The sequence below is a fragment of the Culex pipiens genome, chromosome 3 (genome assembly GCF_016801865.2).
Source record: "Culex pipiens pallens isolate TS chromosome 3, TS_CPP_V2, whole genome shotgun sequence".
NCBI lineage: Eukaryota > Metazoa > Arthropoda > Insecta > Diptera > Culicidae > Culex > Culex pipiens.
This window is the reverse complement of record NC_068939.1, coordinates 125,149,688-125,176,935: the sequence shown is the minus strand read 5'-3', so window position 1 is coordinate 125,176,935 and position 27,248 is coordinate 125,149,688. Positions and strand designations below refer to the sequence as shown.

Here is a 27,248-nt window from a genome sequence, read left to right as displayed (position 1 = left end):
TTAAAAACAAAAAATATATAAAATAGGAAAACATTTTTTTGTTCAATTTTCGTGATTCAATTATTCGAAGTCCTATACAAACCTTCGGATCATCGAACTTCGGATAACCGAAACTTCGGAGAATCGAGTCTGGACTGTGCATCATTACTGTAACAATTATGCCATGTACTGTCAATTATTTTAAGAAATATCAATGATTTTTTGAAAATGTTTAGTTTTCTTATACCTGTACCATTCAAAATTTATAATAAGTCTTATTAAGACTGAAATTGAAATGTTTTCGATCTAAAACAAATGCCAAAACTATATTTAAATCGATTTTGATTATTTAACAAGCATTAGTCATATACTTCCCATGTTCGCATAAATGTCCCATTTGCAAAAACAGCAAGCTGAGAAAAACGCAAAGCAAGTTTGTTCTACACATAAGGCTATGTGTTAAGTCGCAAAAAACTGGATTTCCTCCAAATTTCTAGAACAATGTACTGGATATTTTTGGTTTTTTCTCTGAGAGACGGAATTTGTTGCATTTTTAACCTTCGGGAAGTCGCGTGTTTTCGTCTTTCTTACAAGTGCCCTTACAAAGTGTGTACAAAGTACACGTATGCGACCTCCGGTGGGTTAAAACTGTTGGTTTCATTTTATGGTAAAAATGTGACAAACAAGCAAATAAAGGAAACAGTTTCTTGACAGATATGAACAAAATTAAAAAAAAAGAATGCAAATGATAATGATTGAAATATAAAGAACAGGCTTAATTCTACCAATATCACAATAATATATAAAGATAAATGATATTGAAATGCTAAAAATGCATAAAAAACAAGATAAGTATTTTTTTCCTGCAACAAAGTTTGCTCAAAATGAAAAAAAATGTTTAAAAAAATAATCTTGACGGTGCACATCAACCAGAGCTTTTGCACCCAGATTTTTGCTACAGACATTTTAGTATCTTCAAAACTACGGGTACTATCGAAATATTTTTTTATTCATCCCCTAAAGTACTGTCCACCAAGTAATTTACAGCAAAGTTTCATTAATTTTACAATCCCGTAGTTGCAGGATTGGGTTCGTAAGTTTGACAATTTTGGTATAAGAAGACAACAACTTCCTTCGTTGCTGTGCACCCTTAACAGTAAAATGTTATCATAAAAAGTGCTGAAAAACCGCAGAGAAATTATTTTGTATGCTAAAGATATCATTATTAAAAGTGTTTAATTTTATTGGAACAAGTGAATGTCTGCCCTGCCTGCCCCACTGCCCTCTCATGAGACTACACAGAAAAAAATCAATTCTCGAAATCGTGAATTAAATTCACGAATGCGAGAACCACGAAGGAATATATGCACGTTTATAGTGCAAATGCACCATACTCATGAATAAATTCCTTCGTGGTTCTCACATTCGTGAACTTAATTCACGATTACGAGAATTGTTTTTTTTCTGTGTAAGTGGTTTATGAACGATTCCTTGAACCAACAATTGTTTCTTTAACAAATTTTAATCCTCACACTCCGGAAACCTCCCTAATCCAGTCCCGCACCGTCACCACATTCGCGTAAATTCCGGGCGCTCCCGGCTTGGCACATCCATCGCCCGTCGATACGATTCCGGCCAGCTTGCCGTCCACCACCAACGGTCCTCCGCTGTCCCCGTAGCACGCGTCCCGACCGCCCTCCTCCCAATCCCCAGCACAAATCATACTCTCCGGCAGCGTCTCAAAATCGACCCGGTACGCCTCTCCACAGCGGGTCCGGTCCACAATCGGAACGACCACGGCCCGCAACAGATCCCGGGATTCCGCCTCGTTCTGCGTTTGGCCCCAACCGGACACCAGACTCAACTCGCCGTCCTTGGGTTCCTCCGTAGCAAGTTCGATCGGCTGGACGGTTTCTCCAAACTCCAACGTTTCGTCCAACTCGAGCAATGTGTAGTCGAACTGCAGATCCCGATCGTCGTAGTTTGGATGCACGTGGATACTGCGAACCGGAACCAGTCGACCGCCGTCGGCGTGTTCCGTTGAACCCACGCGGACCTGGTGCGTCGCGGGGTCCAAATTGTCGTCCATACAGTGAGCTGCGGTCAGGATCCATTTTGCGGATATGATTGAACCGCCGCAGTCATGACGGCCATACCACTGGAGTGACACCTGGTAGGGCACCTCGGAGATGTCGATCTGGAAGCCACCGACGATTTTGCGGGAGTTGGTAGGGTTTAGGGAGGCTCCTAAAAGATGGCAATGGTAGAATTTTTAACTTTTAACAGAATTTTCAAGTACCATTTACAAGAGCTAAAACAGCACAGATGACGCCGATAAAAAGTTTGTTCATTTCTTCAAATTGAGTTGAAAGAAACAGGTGATTTCAGTCGCAGCCTCTTTTATAAGACAAACAAGAAAGAATATCTCCCTAAGATAATGCATGTCAATCAGATGTATATTTTGATGAGTAAGTTTTTGCTAAATATAAATTGCAATCGTACGTTATTAGATAAGGCAGGTAACATGTGAGCGTAATCAGAAGCTGAAATATCATAAGTATTGTTCATTCTCCATTACCAGTCCTCATGCGAGTTTTCTTATCGGCCATTATGTGACTAGTTTACTTCCGTTTAAGTTTGATAACGAATTTGAGTCAGCAAGAATAATTTTATAGTGAATATAAGTCGCATCTCTCACTTAAAAATTCAATTTATTACGTACTTTAACTTTTTTTATTTCATAAAAAAATCAACATTTTATATGCAGCAGCCCCATATGGAAGATAAACATAATACCGTCATCTGGGGTGAATCGGGACTACAGTCTGAATAGGGACAGCAGTGTTTAGAGCACTTAAAGGTTTTAAATTTGGAAATGGACGTACACATTTTGTTGGGTCTGAGTCTGTTCTATCCGAAACCTATCAGAAAAATCAAAATATTGTGTTCTTACATGGTTAAAACTGCTGTCCCAATTCGCCCTAGTTGACGGTAATAGTAGTTTATGCAACAAGTTGCAAAAGGAAGTTTTTTTCAGAACGAGTTAATGTACGATGTTACTTAAATTTTTTTTTGCATTTCCAAAAACGCTTTTTGAATGAAATTTCATGTCACATGTGTATTAAGGGGTTACATACATGTAGAAAATCACAAAATTTCATGTTTCAAAAAATTTATTCAATCCACTTAAAAGATGATTTTCAATCACTCCTGAAAGTTTCATGAAGATATTCCATGATTAAACTGAGTAAGAGACGATTTACGCTCAAAATTTTGCCATGCGCAAAGCGAACTGTCAAACTTTGTGAGCGTTTTTCTCTGAACACCGAGTTGATTTACGGGTGCCACGATATCTCGAGATGGGATGGACCAAATTGGCTGAAATTTGAGGTGAAGACTTGCAAGACATATTCCGTGTGCATGACGAAGCCCGATTTTGAAATTTTGCATTTTAAAAAAATACAAAAATCAAAAACTGGTGATTTTTTATATGAAAAACACAGAAATATTTTTATCTTTTTTTCAATTAAACTTTTTAAAAATCGGGCTTCGTCATGCACACAGGACCGGTTTAACGAGTCTTCACCAAAATTTTGAGCCGATTTGGTCAAAGCAGTGTGGAGATATCGTGGCACCCGTTTTTTGAAACTGCTAACTTAAATTAGCTATATCTCGGCAAATATACAACCAAATGTATTCAAATTTATTTTGATAATAGTTGAAAATATATATTTTAATGCCCGTAAAACAGATTTAAAAAAAGTTTAAGTGTGTGCTCAAATCAACCTCTGACATTTTTGCTGATTTACATGTATGTAACCCCTTAAGTAAATTCACCGTTAAAACCAAAAAATATCAAAAAACATTACTTCTCCATACACGTAGAGAAAAGATATCGGGAGGAATTCAGCGAAAACTTAACACGTAGCCTTATGTGTGGGACAAACTTGCTTCGCGTTCAGTTTGCTGTTTTTGCATATGGGACATTTATGCGAACATGGGCAGTTTAACTCTTTGCCGTTTCAACCAAATTAAGCTCATGTTGCAAAATAATGATGACTCGTTTTGCTTTTGGAGAAATATGGAGTTTCAAAAATCTAGCCTTACATTTGTAAAAGTCGTATAAAAACTTAAAATGCCGTTTTGATCTCGGTTTTGGCAGTGTCTGAAATAAAGTCTGATGTGTCTGGATTTTTACCTAAAAGTGCACCGACCCGTATAAACATGTTTTTGAGGAAAAAGAATAGACACCATTGCCTCTTTATCCAAACATTTTTCAGTGAAGAATAAGAGTTGGACTAAATTTGGCCAAGAATATTTTTTCTCTCAAAAGTAGATTTTTGAATGATTATTCGATATACTTTCCTTAAAAGATGGCATTTTTTGTCCCCTGAAAAACCCCAAAAAATTAAAATAGAGTTTTCGAGCAACTCAATTTTAAGTGCCAAAAGTTATCAAGAAATTAGATTAAAAAAATCGTGTATCTATTTTTTCACAAAATTCTTAGGCCGTTGCAAATATTTTTTGAAGTTTATGTCCCTCGCCTTTGAACAAGGTAGAGGAAGGGGGGGGGGGGGGCAAAAAAAAAAGGTTAAAAATTGAATTTACGAGCAATTGTTTCAACATTTGAATGAAAAAAGTGTTTTAAAATGCACTATACACTTGTCCAGTTGTTTTGCAATCATTAGTTTCTAGAATATCTAAGTTTTGACGAAAATTTTATTTTTTTTAATTATCAATGCAGAAAAATGCATTTCAGATTGTTTCCAGTAGATTTAACTTCTATTTTCATTAAAATTTTGAAGTTTTTTGAAAAAATATTTATTTATTTTGACCCTTGATTTTTCGGACCAATTTTTAAGGGGGGTGGGGGCACATAAACCTTGAAAAATATTTGCAACGGCCTTACTAATACTTACAACTTTGTCGAAAATACCAAATCTATTATAAAAATCCTCGCGAGATACAGATTTTTGAAAATGGACATGTCATTTCTGTACGGAGAATTGTTTTGTCACAGGGAAGCTAACTACAAAGTTTCAAGCAAATAAAAAAAATGCAAAAAAAAACCGAAGCCTGAAGTCGCAGAGAATCGCTTACTTTTTTGTTTTAAATACCATTTTTCAAAAACTAATTTTTAAATCAATTTGCAAAAATATTTTTTTTTAACAAAATCAATTTTTTTATTCTAAATGAGAAAAGAAAACAAAAAAAGTAGTATTTTTTAACTTTCGCGGGAATCATCCACCCAAATAAAGACATATAGTTACAATTAAACAGGCCCAAAAAAATTTATATGTTTTAAAAATGTGATTCCAAAGATAAACAATACTCTGCATTTTATTTTGAATAAATCAAAGCTTGATTTTTTTAATTTCTTTCAAAACTATACCTTTCAAATGAAAGAGCAGTGAAATTTTTAACACTGCGAATAAAGATATTACTAAATTTAGTTAGCTTCTAAAAAAACTCAAAACTCTGAACATTTCATCAAATGGTTCATATCAACTTGACATACATTTATATTCAAGCTTTTTAATTGAAAAATATTACAATTTAACTAAATAGTCATTTTGGATGAAATATTTATTAAGTTGCTATTAAAAAAATGTTTTGAGAAAATTGATAAATTTCACGAATTTTACACCGTCCACGAAATCGTCAAAAAACAATAACCCTATATAAGTAATTAAACCAGGGTATTCCCTCGCCATTTGAGTTTGATAAATTATTTTGAGAAAAATCGTGAAATTTTCACACAAACGTAAAATTTCACGGGATTTACTGAAAAAGCCAAATTTCGCGGATTTCTCGCTGTCCGCGAGATCGTGATCGTGGTAGCCTCTCACCCCAGTATGGCCTAGGTTCAATCCCAGACGGACCCGGTGGCATTTTTCGAGACGAGATTTGCCTGATCACGCCTTCTATCGGATGGGGAAGTTAAACGTCGGTCCATTAGCGTAAAAGAGGTTTTGAGTGACTCACCACACATAACCTTCGGACGCCTAGAAATGAGTAGAAACTTGCAACAGAGACCACAAAAGACCCGGGGGTCGTTAAAGTGGAATGCTTTGCTTTGCGAGATCGTGAAATTTCACTAACCCTAAGTATAACCTTTATATCCCAAGAAAATGCACTTGCACGTTTGTTTTTCTTAGAATTATTAATTCGGCATCGTTGTAGAATTGGCAAGATGCCGAATTTTGTTACTGTGATACGTAATATAGGAACGCAATCTATTGAAAATACTTTAAAAAGTATTTTCGTGCACACAAAATCATTTTAAACACGTTTGTTCGCGCAAAAAATATTTTGAACATTTGTAATTTATGCATGTACAAAGCAGTAAAAGGTTTGATTTCGTTAAAAAAAAATTGAAAACTGTACTAGTGTTTCATTATCTCGGATCGCAAGATTTTAGATTCTTTTTTAATTGCAATGTTAAAATTAGGGAGTAAAAGTGAAAAATGGAGTACCGTAAACTGGGGTCAATCGGGACACATGGGGCGAATTGGGACAGCAGTTTTAACCATGTTGGAGCACAATATTTTGATTTTTCTGGTTGGTTTCGGTTTGAACAGACTCAGGCCAACAAAATGTGTACATCCATTTCCAAATTTAAAAGCTTTAGGTGCTCTCAAAACTGCTGTCCCTATTCAGACTGTAGTCCCGATTCACCCCAGATTACGGTACAAAATAAGTAAAAAATTTAGTTAACTTAACAACACATATCTGTAAATTCAAACAAAAGTTTTACGATACATATTTTATTCTACAGATTTAATCAGGATTTGAATCAAGGTTTGTTATGTTTTTCAGCGCTTTGGAATTATATTACATTTCATTTTTCAAATAACAAAAGTGTAACAAAGGCAACGTCAACTGAGGTGAATCGAGACTACATTCTGAATAGTGACAGCAGTTTTCAGAGCTTGAAGTTTGGAAAACAATGCACTAATTTTGTTTGTTATGTGTCTATCCGAAACTAATCAAAAATATCTTAATATTGTGCAGTAACAATGCAAAAACAGCTGTCCCAATTTGCCCCAGATGAAGGTACCCACATTTTTTTATTATGATCTGATAATGCAACTACCTTTGAAATTTGTAAATCAAAATGATTTAGGAGTAAGGAAACATATTTTTAAAGTATCTGTACAGCTCCCTCCGTGTACGCACGAGAGCATGCAGCTAGTGCTCAGTGCTCCATCGTTTTTTCGATTTTTTTTTGCCGTAATTGATTGTGGTTACCCGCGAGTTTGCTTCTCCAGCATGCCAAAGGCCGGCCGTGGCCGTGGCAGTTCGAGTGCGGCCTCGAAAAACCCGCGAAGTTCCTCTACCGGCCGTGTGCAGAAAGGTAAACAAACCAACGCCGTGTCGACCGCCATCGCGCAGGGGAGCGTGAGCGCAGAAGGCATCGACAAAAAGTTACTACATCCCGGATATGTTCCGCGATCACCAGTGCGAACCCGTTCAGGTACTTCCGGTGCCACAACCAGTGGTACATCAACATCCGCCAACATTCCCATCAGGAACGAGTTCCAGATGCTGAGCGACCACCACTACCGACGACGACGACGACGATGGTCGTGCACGGAAAAAAGTGCCGACGCCAAAAAAGAATAATTCTCCAACGGAACGAAGACCACCTCCAATTTTTGTTTTGGACACGTTGGCGGACGATGTTGACGAGTTGCTGGAAGGCCTCGGATATTGTCTGAAAATCGGTAAGTCGGCAGTGCAAGTGATCACACTGAATAAAAAGAGCTTCGACCAGGTGTTTGAAGAATTGAAGCGTAGCAACTTCAACTTCTACACATTCAACCCCGAGAAGCCCCTTGTTAAGGTTGTCTTGCAGGGTTATCAAGACCGGCCGATCTCCGACCTGAAGGGTCACCTTTCGGACGCCGGAATAAAACCGCGGGAGATTAAAGTGCTCTCGCGCAAGACAACGGTAACAGGTACACACACACTGTACCTGTTGTACTTCGACCGCGGCACCGTCAAGATCCAAGACCTGCGGCGGACTAAGACGTTGGACGGTTTTCGGGTAAACTGGCGGTTTTACACCAAGAACCCGACGGACGTAGCGCAATGCCACCGTTGCCAGAAATTCGGCCACGGCTCGCGGAACTGCAACCTCCGGCCCCGCTGCGTGAAGTGCGGTGAGTCACACCTCTCGGAGGCGTGCGCACTACCACGAAAGGCGGACTTGGGGGACAAGGCAGAACAAACCAAGCCGCGCGTAAAGTGCGCGAACTGTGACGGTAACCATACCGGCAATTACCGCGGATGCATCGCGCGCAAGGCCTACCTCGAGGAGCAGGAAAAGAGATAGAAGAAAGCAGCAGCGTCCCACTCTCCTCAGCGAAGTAAGAGCGCAGCCGTTCCTGCAGCTGGACAGCTTACGGTTCCAGCGGAAAACTCAGCGTTCCCTCCTGGTTGGGGGCGTTCGTTCGCCAGCGTGGTCGCTGCCGGTAGCGGCAGTACGGCCCAGCAAGAAGTCACCGGGGAAGATCTCTTCACCCTGCCGGAGTTCTTTGCTCTCGCGGGGGAGATGATGACGCGGTTTCGGAGCTGCCGGAACAAGGCAGAACAATTCCTGGCCCTTGGGGAACTGATGATCAAACACATCTACAAAAAATAAATTAACTGTGATCTAGATATAAGCTTTCTCTTCCTCTATCCCCTTTCCTTTGCAATTTCTGTAAGTTTTTTTTTATAGTTTTTTCTTACTCTTGCTAGTGCCTTAGTTAAAGAAATAATTGTTCCTAAATGGATTATGATGCAACACACAGCTGTAAGGAACTCCAAAACTCTGTTATGCACTTCAAAATAACTCATTGTATCTTGATTATTCACCAATAAAACCGAATTGAATTGAATTGAATAATGTATCTGTACAAGTCACAGCTCGAATTATAAATTGAAACCCATAACATTATATTAAAGCCAAGATTAAAGAAAAAGCTGGAAGCTAAATTGAAGCAGCACCCTTCAACATAGCCCGGGTTTCAGCTCGTGTCGCAGCATCAGCTTGTGACACCATTTTGCTGCTCGTCCTTGTCAGTGGATGCTGCCATCCAACGTGGTGCGGTGGTTGTTATGGCACCGAATGTTGCACGCATCCTTTCTGAGCAATCTGGCGCACATTTTTTTTTATTTATTTATCCTTCTCATTCTCTCTACAGCATCCACGAACGAAAGCTTTTCAAATAGACTCCGCCCCGCAGCAGGCCACGGCCAATGGGGTGGTGTTTTGGTTGTGTGAGTGTTTGTGTGTGTGTGCATTTCTTGGCACTGGTGTGCAGCATCCGTGGCAAACTACAACCAACTGACATCCGGTAGCATAGAGAATTCAGCGCAATCTGTTTATTCCTGGCAGTGTCCAGAGGGGATTTGCAGTTTGAACCTACTTTTACTTATTGATTTATTTATAACAAATATTCCCCAAAAAGAAAATTTCTAATATTTTGTTATTCAATTTGTCTGCTTCCCTTTGTACTTTGTTTATTTAAATTGTTTGTTTGATATCCAGGGGGTTTTTTTTAAAGGTCTTATAAGCTTTTGTGTTTCATATGTTTATAGGACCGTTTCAATAAACATAACTCTAGATTTGTTTATTTGACTGAAAATTTGTCCATGCCCCTATATTAAAGAGCTGAAGAACAACAACTTTAATATAAATCTTGTAACACTCTACAACCCAACCCCACTTCTAGACGGGTTTTCGATCTGAAAAATCGCCTGAAATCAATTTTTCAACCAATTTTTGATCTTTTAAAGGCATTGGAAAAAAGAACTCTTGAAAATTAAATAAATTTTAGGGTTGGAAGTTTAACTTGTTTTTTGGTACTTTGTCACTATTTAGATTTTTTTTTTCAGTGTCAACTTTGCTGTGTTTTTCACTCATATTTTCTTTATTATATGTAAAAATATGTATACTGTGTCTGATGTATCTGATCTAGTATTGATTTTATTGTATAAACAAAGAACTTTCCCAGATTTGTAAAATAATTAGCTGATTTGGCTTTGGATTTCATTTCGGTGTACTTAGAAAAAAGAAAAAATCTTTCTTCAAAAATAAAAATAAAATATGAGTCGATATCTGTGTTCTCTCTTCTATCTTGATAAGAATCCCAGCAAGCTTAGTACAAAATAGCACCCGGCATCGAGGTATAATTTTTAAACATGCAGCGGCAAAGCCACATTTTGTCATAATCAATTAAGGATTATTCAAAATCCAGCGCAATTCATGATGAAACTTATTTTAATGAAAATAATATGAGCATTACATTTAGGCCGTTGCAAATATTTTTCAAAGTTTATGTCGCCCCCCCCTTCATAATTGGTCCGAAAAATCAGGGGACAAAAAAAATATTTTTTCAGAAATCTTCAAAATTTTAATGAAACTAGGAGTCAAATCAACATAAAACAATCTAAAACGCATTTTTCTGCATTGATAATCATATTTAGCATGTTTGGGCTGGATTAAAAGTATTTTGATTTTTTATGAAATTCCAATGTACAGCACCGCAAAAACTTTTTTTTTGCAAAAAAATAAATATTCGTCAATACTTAGGTATTTTGGAAAACAATGATTGCAAAACCACTGGGCAGGTGTAAAATGCATTTTTAAACACTTTGTTCATTCAAATGTTAAAACCATGGCTCGTAAATTAAATTTTTAAACTTTTTTATTTTTTTTGCCCCCCCCCCCCCTCGACTTTGGCCAGAGTCGAGGGACATAAACTTCAAAAAATATTTGCAACGGCCTTAGTAAAAAAAATGAAGATAAGAAATTTTTATAATTTTTTTGTGATTTGCCCATACGATGCTTGAGAATATTTTTCATGATTTTTTTTTTAAATTATTTATGTTTTGCATTATTTTTTTCATCGGAATTTTTAATTAATTTAAATTCGTTAAATAAATGTTATATTCAAGTGAATTATTTTTTGCACAAAGCTGTTTTCAACCTAAAAAAATCATATAAAATATAATATTTGTTTAAATTTAAAAAGTTAACAACACCGGTTAGGCTAAAACTAAAAAAGAGATGTTCAGAACAGCTTGTGTGCTCTGATAATATTGGTCTTATTGGTGAAATTTTACAGCAGTTTTTACTATTTTAAAACTTTAGTATTTTGGAAAAGCGCATGTAAATTTTAATGTACGAAGTTGCTTAAAAGGTGAAATCGTGCTGAAAATATTTCAAAGGCCATTTTTCAAAAACTCGAGAATGTCCAAATTATATTTTTATGTTAAAATAATTCCTATTTCAAAGAAGCTCAAAATATGACCACATTTTTCACAGTTTGGCTGATTGTAATTCACATTAATGCTGGTTTTATTTTGAGAAGCTCTTCTAGAACTCCTTCAACTTTCTGCCACTTGAGCTCTTTGATGAAAAAATAATTTAAGCATTAAGTATGAATTTTCAAAAACACTTAGATTGAAATTTTCATAGAATTTATTGGGGCGCCCCTATTTGTTTTATTTTAACCCAAATTATCTAGTTATTTGTAGTTGTACTTTATAATTTGGCGCCCTTTCTGTTTCAAATACCTAATGGGGATGTTATAACTGACATGCAAATTTTGTACAATCATCGATTTCGGCGCCCCCAAGGGCTGGCGCCCTTGGCGGTCACCAACTGCGCCAACCCCTAGATACGGCGCTGAACATGCAACAAAATGAAATAAAATGTGGCTGTACTATCAGAAGCAAACATAAACTAAACAAGATAAATGCAATTATAAATACTAAAAATGAAACAAGAAAAACATAAAACAAAAGATGTAGGGTTTTTCGTAGAAATTTGTCCTTTGGTTTCATCAAAACTATTCTAAAACTTTTAGCAAAAAAATAGTTAAACAGTTGAAAAAGCTTGTTTTCCCCTGATTGCATTCCTCCCAACTCTTTCTCCCCTAACACAAAAGGATATGAAAAACAGGCTGCGCCCAAATGCCTCCCACCCCACCCACTGACAGCAAGCTGCTGAAGCTGTATCGAAGAGTGGAAACATCCCAGCAACCTGACGATGACGAGGATGTCGATTGGCGCACTTCCCCTAGCGCGGTGGCGGTCCTGGAAAATAAGAGCCAGGCTGTGAGTGTGTGTGTGCTGTGGCACAGATGCAAGGATATTAAAATTATATTATTGCGCTACTGCGGGGTGGGAAAATGGGAGGAAGTGAGAGAGGGCAGGAAGTTTTAATATCACAGCATGCTATGAGTGCGGGCGCAGCATCCTTGCACACACAAGGATCATGGTTTGGTCCCGGCTGCTGAGATGAACTTTAGTCTTTCGCCGGAGCTCGAATCGATTGGACTAACTTTTCTGACTTTCTTCCCGGATTTGGCACGTGACTTTGGAAAATCCGTCGGGAAGGTGTGAAGTGCAAATGATGACTAGTTTTCCAAGTGACCCTCATCATCACTGGGAGAGTACAAACGGTGTATGTGGAAAAATATTTAAATAAAAATTGTGCAAATTGTGATAAATTTGTGATTTTTGATGGATTGAAAAATAATAAAGTGTAAAATATTCTCATTTAATCCTACCGAACCGTGGATTGCATACTAAAGCATATGGAGCCCCCGTTTCCGCCGGAAGTGTCACCGTTCACACCCATTTGGAGCCAGGATAACCCGTCGCCGATGGTGCACTATCCGGAGCTGATGGCCGCCGGATTCCCCTGTGCAGATTTGGGTAGGTATTTTGAATTCTCTAAGACTTCCACCCTTCTTCAGACGGGCTTCGATCTTGAATTTCGTTCAAAATCCATTTTTAAAACAATTTGAAATCTTCAAAAAAGCATTAAAAATCACTTGTTTCATGTTTCTTAGCCGATGTTTTGATAACAATATTTTTTTGAGTCAACTTTGACCGTGCTTAAACTAATATCCGCTACTTTTCAAGTCAAAATAATTTATAATAAGTTAGATTATGTGTTGACGCATTCTGTTGAGACTTGAAAGCTATTTTATATTTAAAAATATGAATAACACTCAAAGTCACTGGAAATAGGCAAACTTCTTAAATAAATTAAAAACTTACTAGGAGAAATTCTCATATGTTCGGCAGGTTAAGCACTCGCTCCTAACTCCGTTTAACGGTACACATCAACCATAGCTTTTGCACCCAGATTTCTGATACAGACATTTTAGTATCTTCAAAAATACGGGAACTATCGATATGATTTTTTATTCATCCCCTAAATTACTGTCTTCAAAGTTATTTACAACAAAGTTTGACTATTTTTACAATCAGATTCTTTCAGGATTGGGTTCGTAAGTTTGACCAATTTGGAATAAGAAGACAACAACTTCCTTGGCTGCTGTGCACCCTTAATTAGCTGTTTTTCATTATTTAAACCAACTTATTTTGTAAAACTTTAGATAAAAACTTGATCTATTTAATATTCGATTTCAATTGAAAACGCTTTTTTGAACTGTAATTGAACGTCCAAGTAATGATTTGCCAACATTAGAGGCTCGATGGAATTAAATATTGTTCCCTAGAGAATCGCATTTTTAATGTTTAAAAAAACTTAAAACAAAAGTTAATTGCAGAACAAAAGTACCGTAAACCGGGGTGACTTTGATAGGATTTCAATTTGTTTTCAGAATATTTTCCAACATGTAAGGTTTTTCTCAAGATTATTATTTTTAAAACATGTACTGGGGTAAAGCACACAAAGTCTATGCACAATTTCGGAAAAAAAAGTTTTTTCAATAATGTTTAGAAAAATAGTTTCGTAAAAAATTCTAAGTTTTAATTCCGGGGTGACTTTGATAGTCATAGTTTTTCTTGTTAAAATCATATTTAAGATGTTTAAACTTTATTTGTACGCTAAATGTACCATCACTAAAGTAGCTGATATAGTTTTTAAGAAAAAAAAAATCAATGTTTATATTTAGTTAACTAAGTGTATAAGCTTTTTAGCAAAATACATATAAATTTTAGGTAAAATTGTTAAAAAGTCGGAATTTTGCCTGAAATTTGTTAAAACTAGTTTTGTTTGTAAAATTTTCGATTTATATTGCATTTTATACTGAATTCAAAGCACGAATCACAAGTTTTCACATTTCACATGAAATTAGTTCAACTGAAATTGATTATACATTCGGAGGTATTTTTAATTGTGTTTCAAAAACACATATTATTTATTATTTACAAACTTTTTTAACCCTTTCCTAGTGGAAAATTGTCCAAAGAATCCGAAAATGCATTCCGTTTTCCGATTAAAAACCATGTTCATTGAGAAAATCATGACACTTTGAGAAGTTTAAAATAATGACTTTCATCAACATTTTCTTCACTATAGTTAACTAACTTTTTAAACTAGTCAACATTTTATGAAAAGTTCTACAAGAGGTACTTTGAACACTTCTCTACCACGTATGTTTCTAAACCATTCCGTAAGTATTTTAATTGTACTATTAATTTTGCGGAAAAATCGCGAACCTATCAAAGTCACCCCGGCTATCAAAGTCACCCCGTTTTACGGTAGTTCAAAATGACATCATCTTAAAAATATGGGCATAGTGCAATATTATGTATTTTTACTGAGCCGAAGAATGGTAAAATTTGACATTCAATGCCTCGGAAGCATTTATGCTTAAATTGCGGCAGATTTTTTTTTATATTCTGTAACATATATACATTGATTCTCCACGAAACACCATGATTCGAAAAAAAGTTCTCCGATCGAACTCAAAATTTTTCTTGAGGTGACAAAACTTTAAATAAAATTTATACCAGCCTAACTTATGTAAAATTTCCCGTGGAATCCGATAAAAATATTATCAGACATGTGCTATTTGGTTCCGAGACCTTCAAACAGCATTTTAAGTTTTCATACGACCTTTTCAAATGCCAGGCTAGATCTGTGAAATTTGAAACTATTTTTCCTTAAAATCCTTTCTAAAAACTTTTCATTTGCGTCCAAGATAGCTAAAATCGGTTGAAATGGCGCGGAGTTATGATTTTTTGAAATATGTTTTTTTTTTGCGAAAATCGACGAAAATGGCAATATTTTGGACCACCCGAACACGGCACGGGTCACCCTAATGGCCAAACAAAAAAATACGGGTCTAATTAGGGAACCCCCAGAAAAATGTTGAGCCCGATCCGAGCACTTTTGTTTTTTTCCATGCTGTTTTCGTGGGGAATTGCTGTATATAGTCTTAGATGGTAAATGGTTGAATCTCATTGAAAATTAAAATGCAAGCGCCAGCTCCTGTTACGTCCAATCAAGCTCATATTTGAGATTTGGGCTCGGTAAGCCCGCCGGAACAAGCCCTTGAATGCCCGCCGAAATGTCATTTTTGACAAGATATTGAACAAGTGCAGCATTCTCATCAGATGTTTGTACCCTTTAATTAACAGAAAATCAAAGCTTTCTTTGAAAAATAAGCTAGCAGTTTACAAACAAATAATTTATTGTTATTGAGTATGCAGCACCTGTTTGGGAGTGTTGCGCTAGAACTCATAAATTGAAGCTCCAGCGTGTCCAAAACAAGGTACTCAAAATGGTTTTAAATGTTCCTGGCTGGACAAGATCAAGTGAGGTTCATGACTTAGCAGAAATAAAAATGTTGGATCAGAAGATTCAAGAGAAATGTTTGAAATTCAGGGAAAAATGTGCTATTTCTGAATACCCCTTGATTCAAGGATTGGCTTAGTTTACTGTAAGTTAAAGTTAGTTTTAGGTTAGGTTATGTTTTCTTAACAGTTTTTTTCCTCATTATATTATAAGAAAGATTCAATAAAAAAAACGGAATCGACGTAACACCTTATAATGTGGCCCTCTTAAACCTTGCGGTTTCGTCAACGGATCCACAGGCGTGTATCGTTCTTTTTGCGACAAGACTCCGCCTCCCGGGTCTCCTAAGTGTGAAGGTAAGGCACGGGGAGAGGGCACCGAATACCTATATTAACACTTAGAATTTTTAGCATAGATTAGCATTACGGGTCTGCACCACGCTGTAGGGGGTGCCACAATGGTCAATTCAATATTCTTAGACAATTTGATTGCTGCCCGGTACATCCAAAAATATCTAAGAACGTAAATTTCCACACTGTGCTCCAAGGCTACGCCCATACAGTCCCGTGGGGATTTGGGAGGGGATGTTTTTGTTGTTCACTAGTGGCAAAAGTGCAGGAAACCCATACGACTTTTAAAAGTGAACGGAATATTTTTGGGAGGTTTGGAATGGGGGTTCCCGGGCAGACGGTAATAACAAAATTCATGCAATTTCAATAACAAATTCTGTTAAAATAACAGAAAGTGTTATGGAATCTTCCTGAAAAATCCATTTTTGCATAAGGGGTTAATAACAGTTTATGTTATCATAACAAAATTTGTTATTGGTCTGATATTGGTTGAAAGCCAAAACAACTTTGGAATAACATTTTTTGTTATGGAAGAACTACTCCAACTGTTATTGGGATGGTCGGATTAGTTGTTAAAATAACAAAAAATAATAACAAAGATTTGTTCGAAGAATAACTAAAAATGTTATTAATTCGTTATTACAATAACAATCCAATAACAAAAAAATCATAACGACGAATAACAAATCTTGTTATAAATAACATAAAATGTTATTGGCCTAGTATTTTCAAAAATCAAAAAATGTTATTCCCAAGTTATTTCCGTCTGCTCGGGTTAGGGGAATTTCATCGGGACGATGAAAATGGTTGAATGCGTAATGTATTAAATGTTTTGGAAGTTTGTACGTGTCTTTAGCGTATTATATAATAAGCATGTAGTTTTGTAAAAATAATAAATGAAACAAATATAATACTTATAATAAATATAATAAATACAATAAATATAATAAATGTAATAAATATAATAAACATAAAAAATAAAATCAAGATGATTACAGAAAGCTGAAAAAATAGCAGTAATTTTAAATATAAATGCTCCAGATTCTGCCGTTTTACGGCGATATGATGTATACGCCATTGAGGTGATTTTGCTGTAGACACGATTTTCTGTTTTTGTTCATTTTTTCTATTTAAAATGACTAATTTAAGGTCTGCTCTGTAGAAACTGTTAAAAAGTACAATAAAAATGTGGCCCCTACAAAATTTCTTGTTTTTTCCTATTCTCTACAATTTTAAACCACAAACATCATTTGGCCGAAAAAATAGCAATAAAAAATCACTCTTTTCCTGCCCAATGATGTATGTATACATTGCTCGATCAAAGCTGGCTTTATTATTTGTGCCAGTTATTTTGATAGCTGTGCGGATCCCGTAATGCATTGTCCACGTGGATACTTTAAGGGGGGGAGGGTATTAGGGAGCGTTCTTTTATTACGTAACGCAGTTGGGGGGAGGGGGGGGGGGTTCGGAGGCCGTGTTACGCTCCATACAAATTTTTTAAAATTTGTATGGAAATTTTGTTACGAGGGGGGGGGGTCTAAAATCCGATTTTTTGCGTTACGTAATAAAAGAACGTTCCCTTAGCGATTGTCTACGCTCCATAAACACATTTTTTGCATGAACAATTGTCCGCAAGAGAGGTGGGTGGGTCTAGAATTTTCAAAAAAGTGTCTACGTGGATGTGGATAAGGTGTCATCCATTAAGTACGTCACATTAAAATCAGCCAAAATTTACTCCACCCCCTTTGTCACGATTTCCCTATGCTTTTAACACTCAACGTCACGCTTGCTCAAAACCCCCCTCTTCCCTCAGAACGTGACGTACTTTATGGATGACGCCTAATGGACGTCCCCTTAAGAATCAAATCGAAATAATGTAATAAAATATTGCCCAGTCTTGATTTGGTCCCAAAACCTCAAATCAACATTCAAACAGTATTGAATTTGACTTCTATCAATTCTCAATGTATACATACATCATGATGAGTAAAATTGGCGTATACATCATAGTTTGTTTGCTTAATAAAATGGGCCCCAGAGCAGTTTTTTGAAAAAATCTTTCGTCAGGAGGTAGCTTTTAAGATTCTTTATCAGACTGTGCAATAAAATTGAAAATGTCCAAAATGGCGTATACATCATATCGCCGTAAAACGGCAGAGATGGTTCCCATGCTGTTCTAGAAAGTTTCGTTAATTTAAACAATTTGATCATATATGGTATGAGGAGATGGTATGTTACAGGAAAGGAAAATGATAAAGAATAATATAAACATTTATATAAATCATATAGTGAGTTGATAAATTTACATGCTGGCAGTAAAATTACCACAATCACTCACCCCATACGAACAGCGACACAAAGCACAAAAAAAATTAACCTGAATAATCACGACTTCGACTGACGCGCAATAGTACTTATTAGCACAATGACCCCCCTCACCGCATGCTTGATATGAACATGAACATGAACACGATCACCAATACAGCACAAAAAAAAAACACCACAAAAATCCATCTTCCCGGCACTGCTGCTCACACGATACTGTGAATATACTAAACTAAAGTTGGAACGGTAACTTCAACTTAATGGTTCTCGGGCATTACTCAACCAATCGGAACGATTCTTCTTTCCAGTGATTTGTTAGGATGTCTAGATGATTCTAGAACTTTGCAGAACTTAATTTGATCAAATCTGTTCCAACTTTTTTTTTCGCGTGTAAATAAAAAAAATTCGCCAAAAATTCCGCGGAGGCAGTCGTTTTAAAAAAGGTGGAACGATGTTTTCGGTCGCAGAATTTACAGAATTATTCAAATCAAGTTCTGCAAAATTTTAGGATCATCTAGACATTCTTACAAATCACTGGAAACAAGAATCGTCGCGATTGGTTGAGTAATGCCCGAGAGCCAGCGAGTTGAAGTTACCGTTCCACCTTTTTTGGGAGGCTTGGGCGTCCGTGTAAGTTGGACATGCGTTGGGCGTTCCAGTGTTAAGATTTCTTCAATATGTTTAAAAGGGGATCAAGTTCCCCTTAACATTTTGAAAATGCCGGTTTAGAATATTTTTTTAAACGCTTGGCATGACTCGAAGAATTTATCTGATTAAATACGCTTATCAGCCAAACATAGTTGAATGTTTAAGCTTTCGATTCATGCAACAAGTTTAAAGTTTTGTGTGAAATTAAGAAAGTTATGTGCGATACAAAAAAAAGATATGAAGTCTCCCCACTAGGCCGTCCCAAAAAAATGAAAAGTTGTCTTATCTTCGGTGCTCACCCCTAGAAAGATAGATTAGGATGTCAGGAACAATGTTTTCATACAACAAAAAAATCCCAAAAATGGTTTACAACTCGCGCGCGGAGATTGAATGAAAAAAGTGCATTTTTCGAGTATTTTTCAGAAATGCGCGTAGCAATCATGCTAAAGTCATTCAAATTTGGTAAGATAAGACAACTTTTCATTTTTTTGGGACGGCCTACTCCCCGCTCTTTCCTACATTTATTAATTAATTTACCTTACTTGTTTTGATAAAAAGTATAAACTAACTTCCAAGGAACGATATTCGAAGTAGAACGACAACTGGTAGGTAGTAGAAAGTGGTTAAGAAGCGAAAAAAAATCACCAGATCACAGACAGGAACAGGAGGTCGTTATATATATTTTTTTTATTTAGAAAAAATACATATATCGATGCCTTTGTACTCTCTTGTTCTAAGCTTGCTGGGATGTAGTTAGCAGAAGAGAGCACTGAGAAATCGATATAATAAAAAAAGGTGCAGAGATACAGAACTGACCAAGAACTGACCATTCTAATCTGGGAAGAATCAGAACACATGCAACGCATTGGGACAGTGGTTTTAGTTATGTTTAGCACAATAATTTGATATTTTTTTATTGCTTTTTTTTTCTAAAACAGACTAGCTAGTTGCTCAACAAACTGCTGTTTCAATTAAAACTGTAAACAATCATCCCATCATAACAAATTTGTCTCTCCTCATCGCAGCCATTTGGCCCCGCCAGCAAGTGGGCAGTTTCGTGGCCCAGCGCCTGTCGCCACGTGGTGCCCAACCGGCGTCAACCTCGAGCTCGAAGAAAACACGCCGCCGGGTGGCATCGATGGCCCAACGGAGGGCCGCAAACATTCGCGAACGACGCCGGATGTTTAACCTAAACGAGGCGTTCGACAAACTCCGACGGAAGGTGAGACTTTTTTTTTTGAGAATTAGTTGGAATTTTAAAACTAATTTGTTGTTTTTTAAGGTGCCAACATTTGCCTACGAAAAGCGACTTTCTCGAATTGAGACGCTCCGGCTGGCAATCACCTACATTGGGTTCATGTCGGAACTGCTGAACGGAACGCCAACCCACGACGGACGATCGCCGGAGTTGTACCCGAACCTGGTCCATCCACATCACCCAAACCACATCCATCCGTCGTTCCATCAGCGGGAGTACATTTCGCCGTATGCACCACACACTGGTTGATAAGTGACTAAACTAGAATTAATTTATTGTATTTATATTATTACAGATTTTGTTGATAGCTTTGTTTTTTTTTCTTTTGTTCAAATAAACTTAATTATTGAACCTTGTTAAATAGAGCCGATCATTGACGATGACATAAGTTTTTTTTTCTAGTCTAAAGCAAGTTGTGTGCAATCTATTAAAATGGTGAAACCGAGGGTGAAATAACATGAAAACTCTTGTAAAAATTAGTAACATCACTTATCTTCGAAAATCTTGATAATGGTTGTAGTTACACAAAGTCTCACGACCAATCTATTAAATTAGTTTTTCAAAAATACACTGTTGTAAATTAACGACCACCCCAAGCCATTCACGACCTGCGGTAATTCATTGTCACTATATCATCGAGCATTGTGTGATTCTCACTCTGGCCCCCACACGACCACATCTAATCTACACACACCTAATAATTGTGTAGTCGTGTTCCGTTCACTGTAGAAAAAAAGATAAATTCTATTCGCGTGAGAGAAGCGCCCCAACCAACCCACAGATTCGCTCACAAAACGTTCAGTTCAGTTAGCTTCGTGTGTTTGAATCAGCTGGTTGCGCGGAATCGTGGTGCGCCCTTAAAAATTTATAGTTTTGTTTTCTTAATTACCCAACTAAACACCACTTAAACAAGATGACATCAGAAACTGAGGTGAAATCGCCCATCCCGGACTGGCTGAATGAGCAGTTTTTCGAGGACATTTTCGTGGAGAAGCACGGCCTGGAGCGGGGTCAATTCGTGGTCAAGGTCAGGGCCATCATTCCGACGGGGGGCGCCGGCGAGAATTACACCTCGACGCTTTACCGTGCCAACGTGGATGCTGAGTGTGGCGGTGATTTTTCAACTAACTTTGTTTTTCCATTGTCGATTGGCAGTTGTTATTTGATGGATGGGTTGGGTATGGTGGCGGGAAGTGATGGAAAATACAAACGCTGTTGTTAGAGGCGGTTTTAGAGATAAAAACTGAAAGAAGTGGTCAACTAAATTACAGTAGTTGAGCAGTTCTCTCAGATTTCGGTCATTCGATTTTATTTTTGTATTTTTTAATCCGACTGAAACTTTTTTGGTGTCTTCGGTATGCCCAAAGAAGCCATTTTGCATCATTAGTTTGTCCATATAATTTTCCATACGAATTTGGCAGCTGTCCATACAAAAATGATATGTGAAAATTCAAAAATCTGCATCTTTTGAAGGAATTTTTTGATTGATTTGGTGTCTTCTGCAAAGTTGTAGGTATGGATATGGACTACACTGAAAAAAAATGATACACGGTTTAAAAAATTTTTGGTGATTTTATATTTCACTTTTGGTCACTAAAACTTGATTTGCAAAAAAACATTATTTCTATTTTTTTTTTTTTTGTATTGTTTTATAGGACCTCAAATGCCAAAGTTTCAGAAATTTCCAGGTTGTGCAAAAAATCTTTGACCGAGTTATGATTTTTTGAATCAACACAACTTTTTTCAAAAAATCGAGATATAGGCCGCAAAAATTTTTCAAATTCATTTTTCGATGTAAAATCAAATTTGCAATCAAAAAGTACTGAAGTGAAATTTTTAAAATTAGTGCACATGTTTGCCCACTTTTGAAAAAAATATTTTTGAAAAGCTGAGAAAATTCTCTATATTTTGCTTTTTCAGACTTTGTTAAAACGACCCTTAGTTGCTGAGATATTGCCATGCAAAGGTTTAAAAACAAGAAAATTGATGTTTTCTAAGTTTCACCCAAACAACCAACCATTTTCTAATGTCGATATCTCAGCAACTAATGGTCCGATTTACAATGTTAAAATATGAAACATTCGTGAAATTTTCCGATCTTTTCGAAAAAAATATTTTCAAAATTTTTAAATCAAGACAAACATTTCTAAAGGGTCAAACATTCAATATTACGCCCTATTGCCCCAAAAAAAAAAAGAAAATCGATTTTTAAAGTTTGATGATAAATATTTTCAAAACTATGAATGGTAGAGCCAAACTTTTTGAAGCAATCAAAAGCACGTGTCACAAGTGTGTTTCGAAAGTAAAATTGTACTACGTGTCACAAGTGTGCACAGAATTCCCATACAAACTAAAATAGATTTAAATCAATAGTTTAACTGACTTAATCCGTATATTTTCAAAAACAAAAGATTGCATTGTCTTTAGAAAATGTGTATCAACATAAATTTGTGAAAAACAAGAAAAAAATTCCACATTTTCCAACAACATGTATGACGTGTCACCAGTGTGCACGATCATTTTGATGATAAATTGGTCTATGTCACAAGTGTGGACAGCGAGTTTCCAAAATCGGGTTAATGCATCTTGTAGTGTTTGTTAAGTATAGCAAAACGTCATCATTAAGTCATTTTCGACCAAAATGGTCTATTTCACAAGATAGCACACAGCTGACGACATCCTAAGTAAAAATCTCCGCAAATTGCCTAAAAAATTCAAGCATTCCAAGTCGAATCACATTTAAACACGCGAAATTTACGATTCCTGAAATCCTAGAACTATTTCTGATCATTTTCTTCATATTCATTTTAAAAATCGAAATCAACCTTTTTGATGATAAAAAATGTTCTCTGAGTTCTGCCAATTGTTTAAACAAGTTTTAAAACGATATTTTAAAACTATAAGGGGGAGCTTGATCCCTCTTGGACATTTTGAAGAAAGCTTAAGCCTAATAAATTCTAGCAATATTGAAAACCAACGAGTTTTATATTAAAGAACACAGAAACTTACAATGCTCATATACTTTGACCAAAATTTAGCATGTTTCCAAATGCTGATAATGGTTGTTAACAAAGCATTTGAAAATAACTATCTAAAAAGAATTGATGTAAAAAAAACTTTACCTATCATTAAGGTTAAGGCTGTTATAGCCAAGGCAAGGTTGTTTTCAATGATTGTAAAAATTCGGGGTAGAAATAGTAAGACGTTTAATTTAAAATCAAGTAAGTTAGGGGTTTGAAGTGGATAACCAAACAAATCATTTTAGCGGTCTCATTTTTGAACTTTGATTAAGGTCCTAACTGCATAGGAAACCCATGACGGATAGGTTGTTTTGAAAATTTAATCTAATATTAACATCTAGGTTTTATAGAAAACCCACGCATGGTGATTTTCAAACAAATCAACATTTCGTTTGATAGTTTGAGCCAAATAAATAAATAAATAACAGTAAAGTCCAGACTCAATTATCCGATGTTTCGATTATCTAATGGTTCGATGGATATTGAAATAACAAGCCAAAGTTTCAACATTTGAATACAAAAAGAATTTTAAAATGTGTTTCACACTAGTCCAGTTGTGTTGCAAACATTAGTTTTCAAAAAATGTAAAATTTGACAAAAGCAAAATTTTAAGCGAAAATTTTTTTTTTCGATAATGAACATCAATGTTTTTCAAAAATTTAAGAGATTTTTACGCGACCATGCTAAATATGATTCTAAACACAGGGGAATGTATTTTAAATAGATTTCAGCTGATTGCACTTCAATTTTCATTGCAATTTTGAAGTTTTCTGATCAATCGGGCCGCGCACTGGACTCACAATCCAGAGGTCGACGGTTCGAATCCCGCGGCGGGCGCTCTAAAATTCTTTGTGTAAATATGGGTATTCGGCGCCGTCGCTCCGTGCCATACTTTCATACACTTAGAAGCCCAGGGCGGCGAAGTCTTTGTAGATAAAAAGGAAGACACTAGTGGTTGATACTAGCAATGGTGAACGACAGCTATAAAGTCAACTTCGTTTTTTTTTATAAAAAAATATTAAATGCATTTTTTCAATATTTCATCACCTCACTATTTAAAAAAAAATAAAAAAAGAAAATCCATTTTTTTCGTGATTCGGTGGCGGTTGCGGGAAATTAAAAACATATTTATGGTTCCAGAACTCAGGACCATCCATCAACCACGTGGACACTTTTTTGGTAAGCTCAATATTCCCCCCCCCCCCAATCGTGAACAATTTCCATACAAAAAAAAAACTTTTTTGTATCGAGCGTGGACAACCGCCAACCCCCCCCCTCCCCTAAAGTGTCCACGTGGTTTATGGATGGTCACCTCAAATTTGATGCCCAGAAGAAAAAATTGAAAAAAATCGAAAATTCGATTAATCAGGTATGGACTATACTTGGCGTCTCCATATTTTCCTTGAAACCATACATTTCTTCGGTAGAATATTTTGAGTCAAACATATTTTTAATTAGGAACGTCAAACGCAACTTTTCAATTATAAATTTCCATGGGTTATGATTTTTTATATGTTTTTAGGTGGAAAAAAATCACTTTGATATGTCTTAAAAATATGGAGCATTTGCTGTTAAGGCTTTTGAACATTTCTCAAAATCGCAAACATAAATACTTCAAAAGGGCAAACAAAATCATAGTCTTAAAATAGATTTAAAATACAATCTGAAAAAAATCAGGATGCAACAAAGATAGTAACATAAGTCAATTTAATTAAAATTATATAAACTCACGTATTACTACCACATTTATTTTATTCTTACGAATATTCCATTTTTGTGTTCTTAACTGTTTATTCAATTCAGACGGAACAACCAAAAATTTAGCCGTTATCATTAAGGCAATGATTTCGGTTCCGGCCCTGAAGGAATTCGGAGTGTTCACGAAGGAGAAGTTCGCCTACGACACGGTTCTGCCCAAAATGGAAGCCGAGTGGGCCAAGGCGGGAACGGAGATTCAGTTTGGATCGCGCTGCTGGAAGACGATCGAGGGTGAGGTGGACATCATCGTGCTGGATGACCTGTGCGCCTCGGGTTACCAGGTGGCCAACCGACAGAAGGGAGCCGATTTTAAGCATGCCCACTTGCTGTTGGCCAAATTGGCCAAGTATCATGCGGCGACGGCGGTGGATTACAGGAAGGTTAGTAGGAAAAGTGATTTTTTTAGATGATTTTTTTTTGACACATATTTTTTCATCAGAATGGACCAATCAACCCACTGTTCAACAATGGAATGGTACAAGAAACAGCAAGAGATTTTTTCGACAAATTCCTCAACGCTATAACGCCAGTATTTTTGGACTCTCTCAGTTCCTGGGATGAGTGTGACAAATTCAAACCCAAAATGGTAATAAATCATGAATTTTGAATTTCAAATTGCAAACAAGAATCATTACAGACCAGAAACATGAAAGACACTTTCGACAAATTGTTTGAAGCGACCAAGAAAGATGATTCAGGATTTGTTGCACTTTGCCACGGTGATGTTTGGACGAACAATCACATGTTCAGCTACCACGAGTCGGGTGATCCTAGGGATGTCCTGTTGGTAAGATGAAAACATCCCTTTTTTAAAATACAAAATAATATGTTATAAGAATGTTACAGATTGACTTCCAAGGCCCGTACTACGGTTCGCCAGTGCTGGAACTATTCTACTACATCGTTTCCTCAACAACGCTGGAGCTGAAAACTAATCACTTTGACGAGCTGATCCAATTCTACCAGAATCAACTGGCGGAAAGCCTTCGAAAGCTGGACTACCCAGAGCGGATTCCCACCCTGAGGGACATCCACATCGAGATGCTGAGGCGGGCCTACTTCGGAATGCAATGTCTGTACGGAATCCTGCCGGTGGTGCTGGCCAACAAGAGTGAAAATGCCAATTTTGCCGGTTTTGTTGGGGAGGAGGAGGAAAATGTGCAGTTTCGGCACGATGTGTTCAACAATCCTCTGTACCATCAACATTTGAGACCGCTGCTGAAGATGTTTGATCTGCGGGGGTATTTGGATCATGAATGAAGTGGAGTTTAATGTTATACTTTGGAATATGAAAGATTATAATAAGAGCAAATAAAGTGCAAAAGGTCATTTTTTATTTTATTTCATGTTTTTATTCTAGGCGTAAATTTTACAAAAGAAATATTAAATCTCGTACCCCTGAAATAAAAAGGAACTATAAAAAAAATCTGTTTTTAACTTAAATTAAACCTCTGAATTATTTTTGTTTTTCAATTAAAATATAAATAAACTGAAATCAGCTAAGGAGGAAATGTGCGGAAGACGAAATTTTATTATTTCAAAAATTAAAGCTTTACTAACCCTCAACAACCCTGTGTGAAAATTGTGTTTTCACGAAAAGACTTGTTTTGCCATATAAAGTATCATACAAGGAGGCGCATGGTGGCTATTTTATAATTTTTTGCCCATAAGCCTTTTTATATGGCGAATTTAATATTTGTTTGCATTTCTTAATCTCTATAAATTTTCGAAAAAAGTTTTTTTGTCATTTTTTTATTATTTTTTACTTGCCTTGTATCAGGCGTCTTTATTAGTATGAAAAACCTCTTTTCATCGATAAAATATTTTGAATCGTACATATTCTTAATCTGGAAGGTGAAACACAATTTCCTACGTATAAATCTCTCATGACTCATCACAATTTATAATATTTTGCTTCATTCATACCGTGCTCTTCTAGGCAGGCTTAACTCAATTTGGCCCAAAATGCACATGCAACAAGATAGCACGTCGACATAATAATGGTATCATTCCATAGGAGGAACATTTATAACTTTCGAAAAAAAATTATCGTTAGAGGGGTAAATCAGCCAACGAACGGTGGGCAAATGCTAGCAAATATTTTAGAGTTCACTAAAAGGACTCTGGTCAAGGGCTTGGAAGAAGCGGAAAGTATACCGTAAACCGAGGTGACTTTGAAAGTCGGGGTTACATTGACAGATTGTTGTTTCTTTTTTTGCAAGATAATAAATATAAATTTAATACGAAAGAAATGTTGTGAAATCATACTCAGCTTGGTAGTTATCAAAGTACCTCAAAAAGCTGTTTCCAACAAATGTGGAAATTGTAACAGTTAGTTAAATATAATTCGATGCTCT

General features: G+C 36.3%; 2 protein-coding genes across 2 annotated transcripts; one reads left to right on the top strand and one right to left on the bottom strand.

Moving 5' to 3' along the window:
- Positions 1-1,471: 1,471 nt before the first annotated feature.
- Positions 1,472-2,361, bottom strand: LOC120431839 (trypsin-2-like). Its single transcript, XM_039596968.2, has 2 exons — positions 2,279-2,361; positions 1,472-2,226 (listed from the first exon to the last, which is right to left on the bottom strand). The coding sequence occupies exons 1-2, from the start codon at positions 2,328-2,330 to the stop codon at positions 1,508-1,510; spliced, it is 771 nt and encodes a 256-aa protein (XP_039452902.1). The 5' UTR covers positions 2,331-2,361; the 3' UTR covers positions 1,472-1,507.
- A 9,683-nt stretch (positions 2,362-12,044) lies between these two features.
- Positions 12,045-26,220, top strand: LOC120431841 (uncharacterized). The gene is made up of 9 exons (XM_039596969.2): positions 12,045-12,439; positions 12,570-12,693; positions 19,881-20,077; positions 20,138-20,278; positions 21,027-21,225; positions 24,937-25,271; positions 25,331-25,477; positions 25,529-25,678; positions 25,738-26,220. Exons 1-9 carry the CDS (start codon positions 12,386-12,388, stop codon positions 26,149-26,151), a joined length of 1,761 nt encoding a protein of 586 aa, XP_039452903.1. The 5' UTR covers positions 12,045-12,385; the 3' UTR covers positions 26,152-26,220.
- Positions 26,221-27,248: the final 1,028 nt, after the last annotated feature.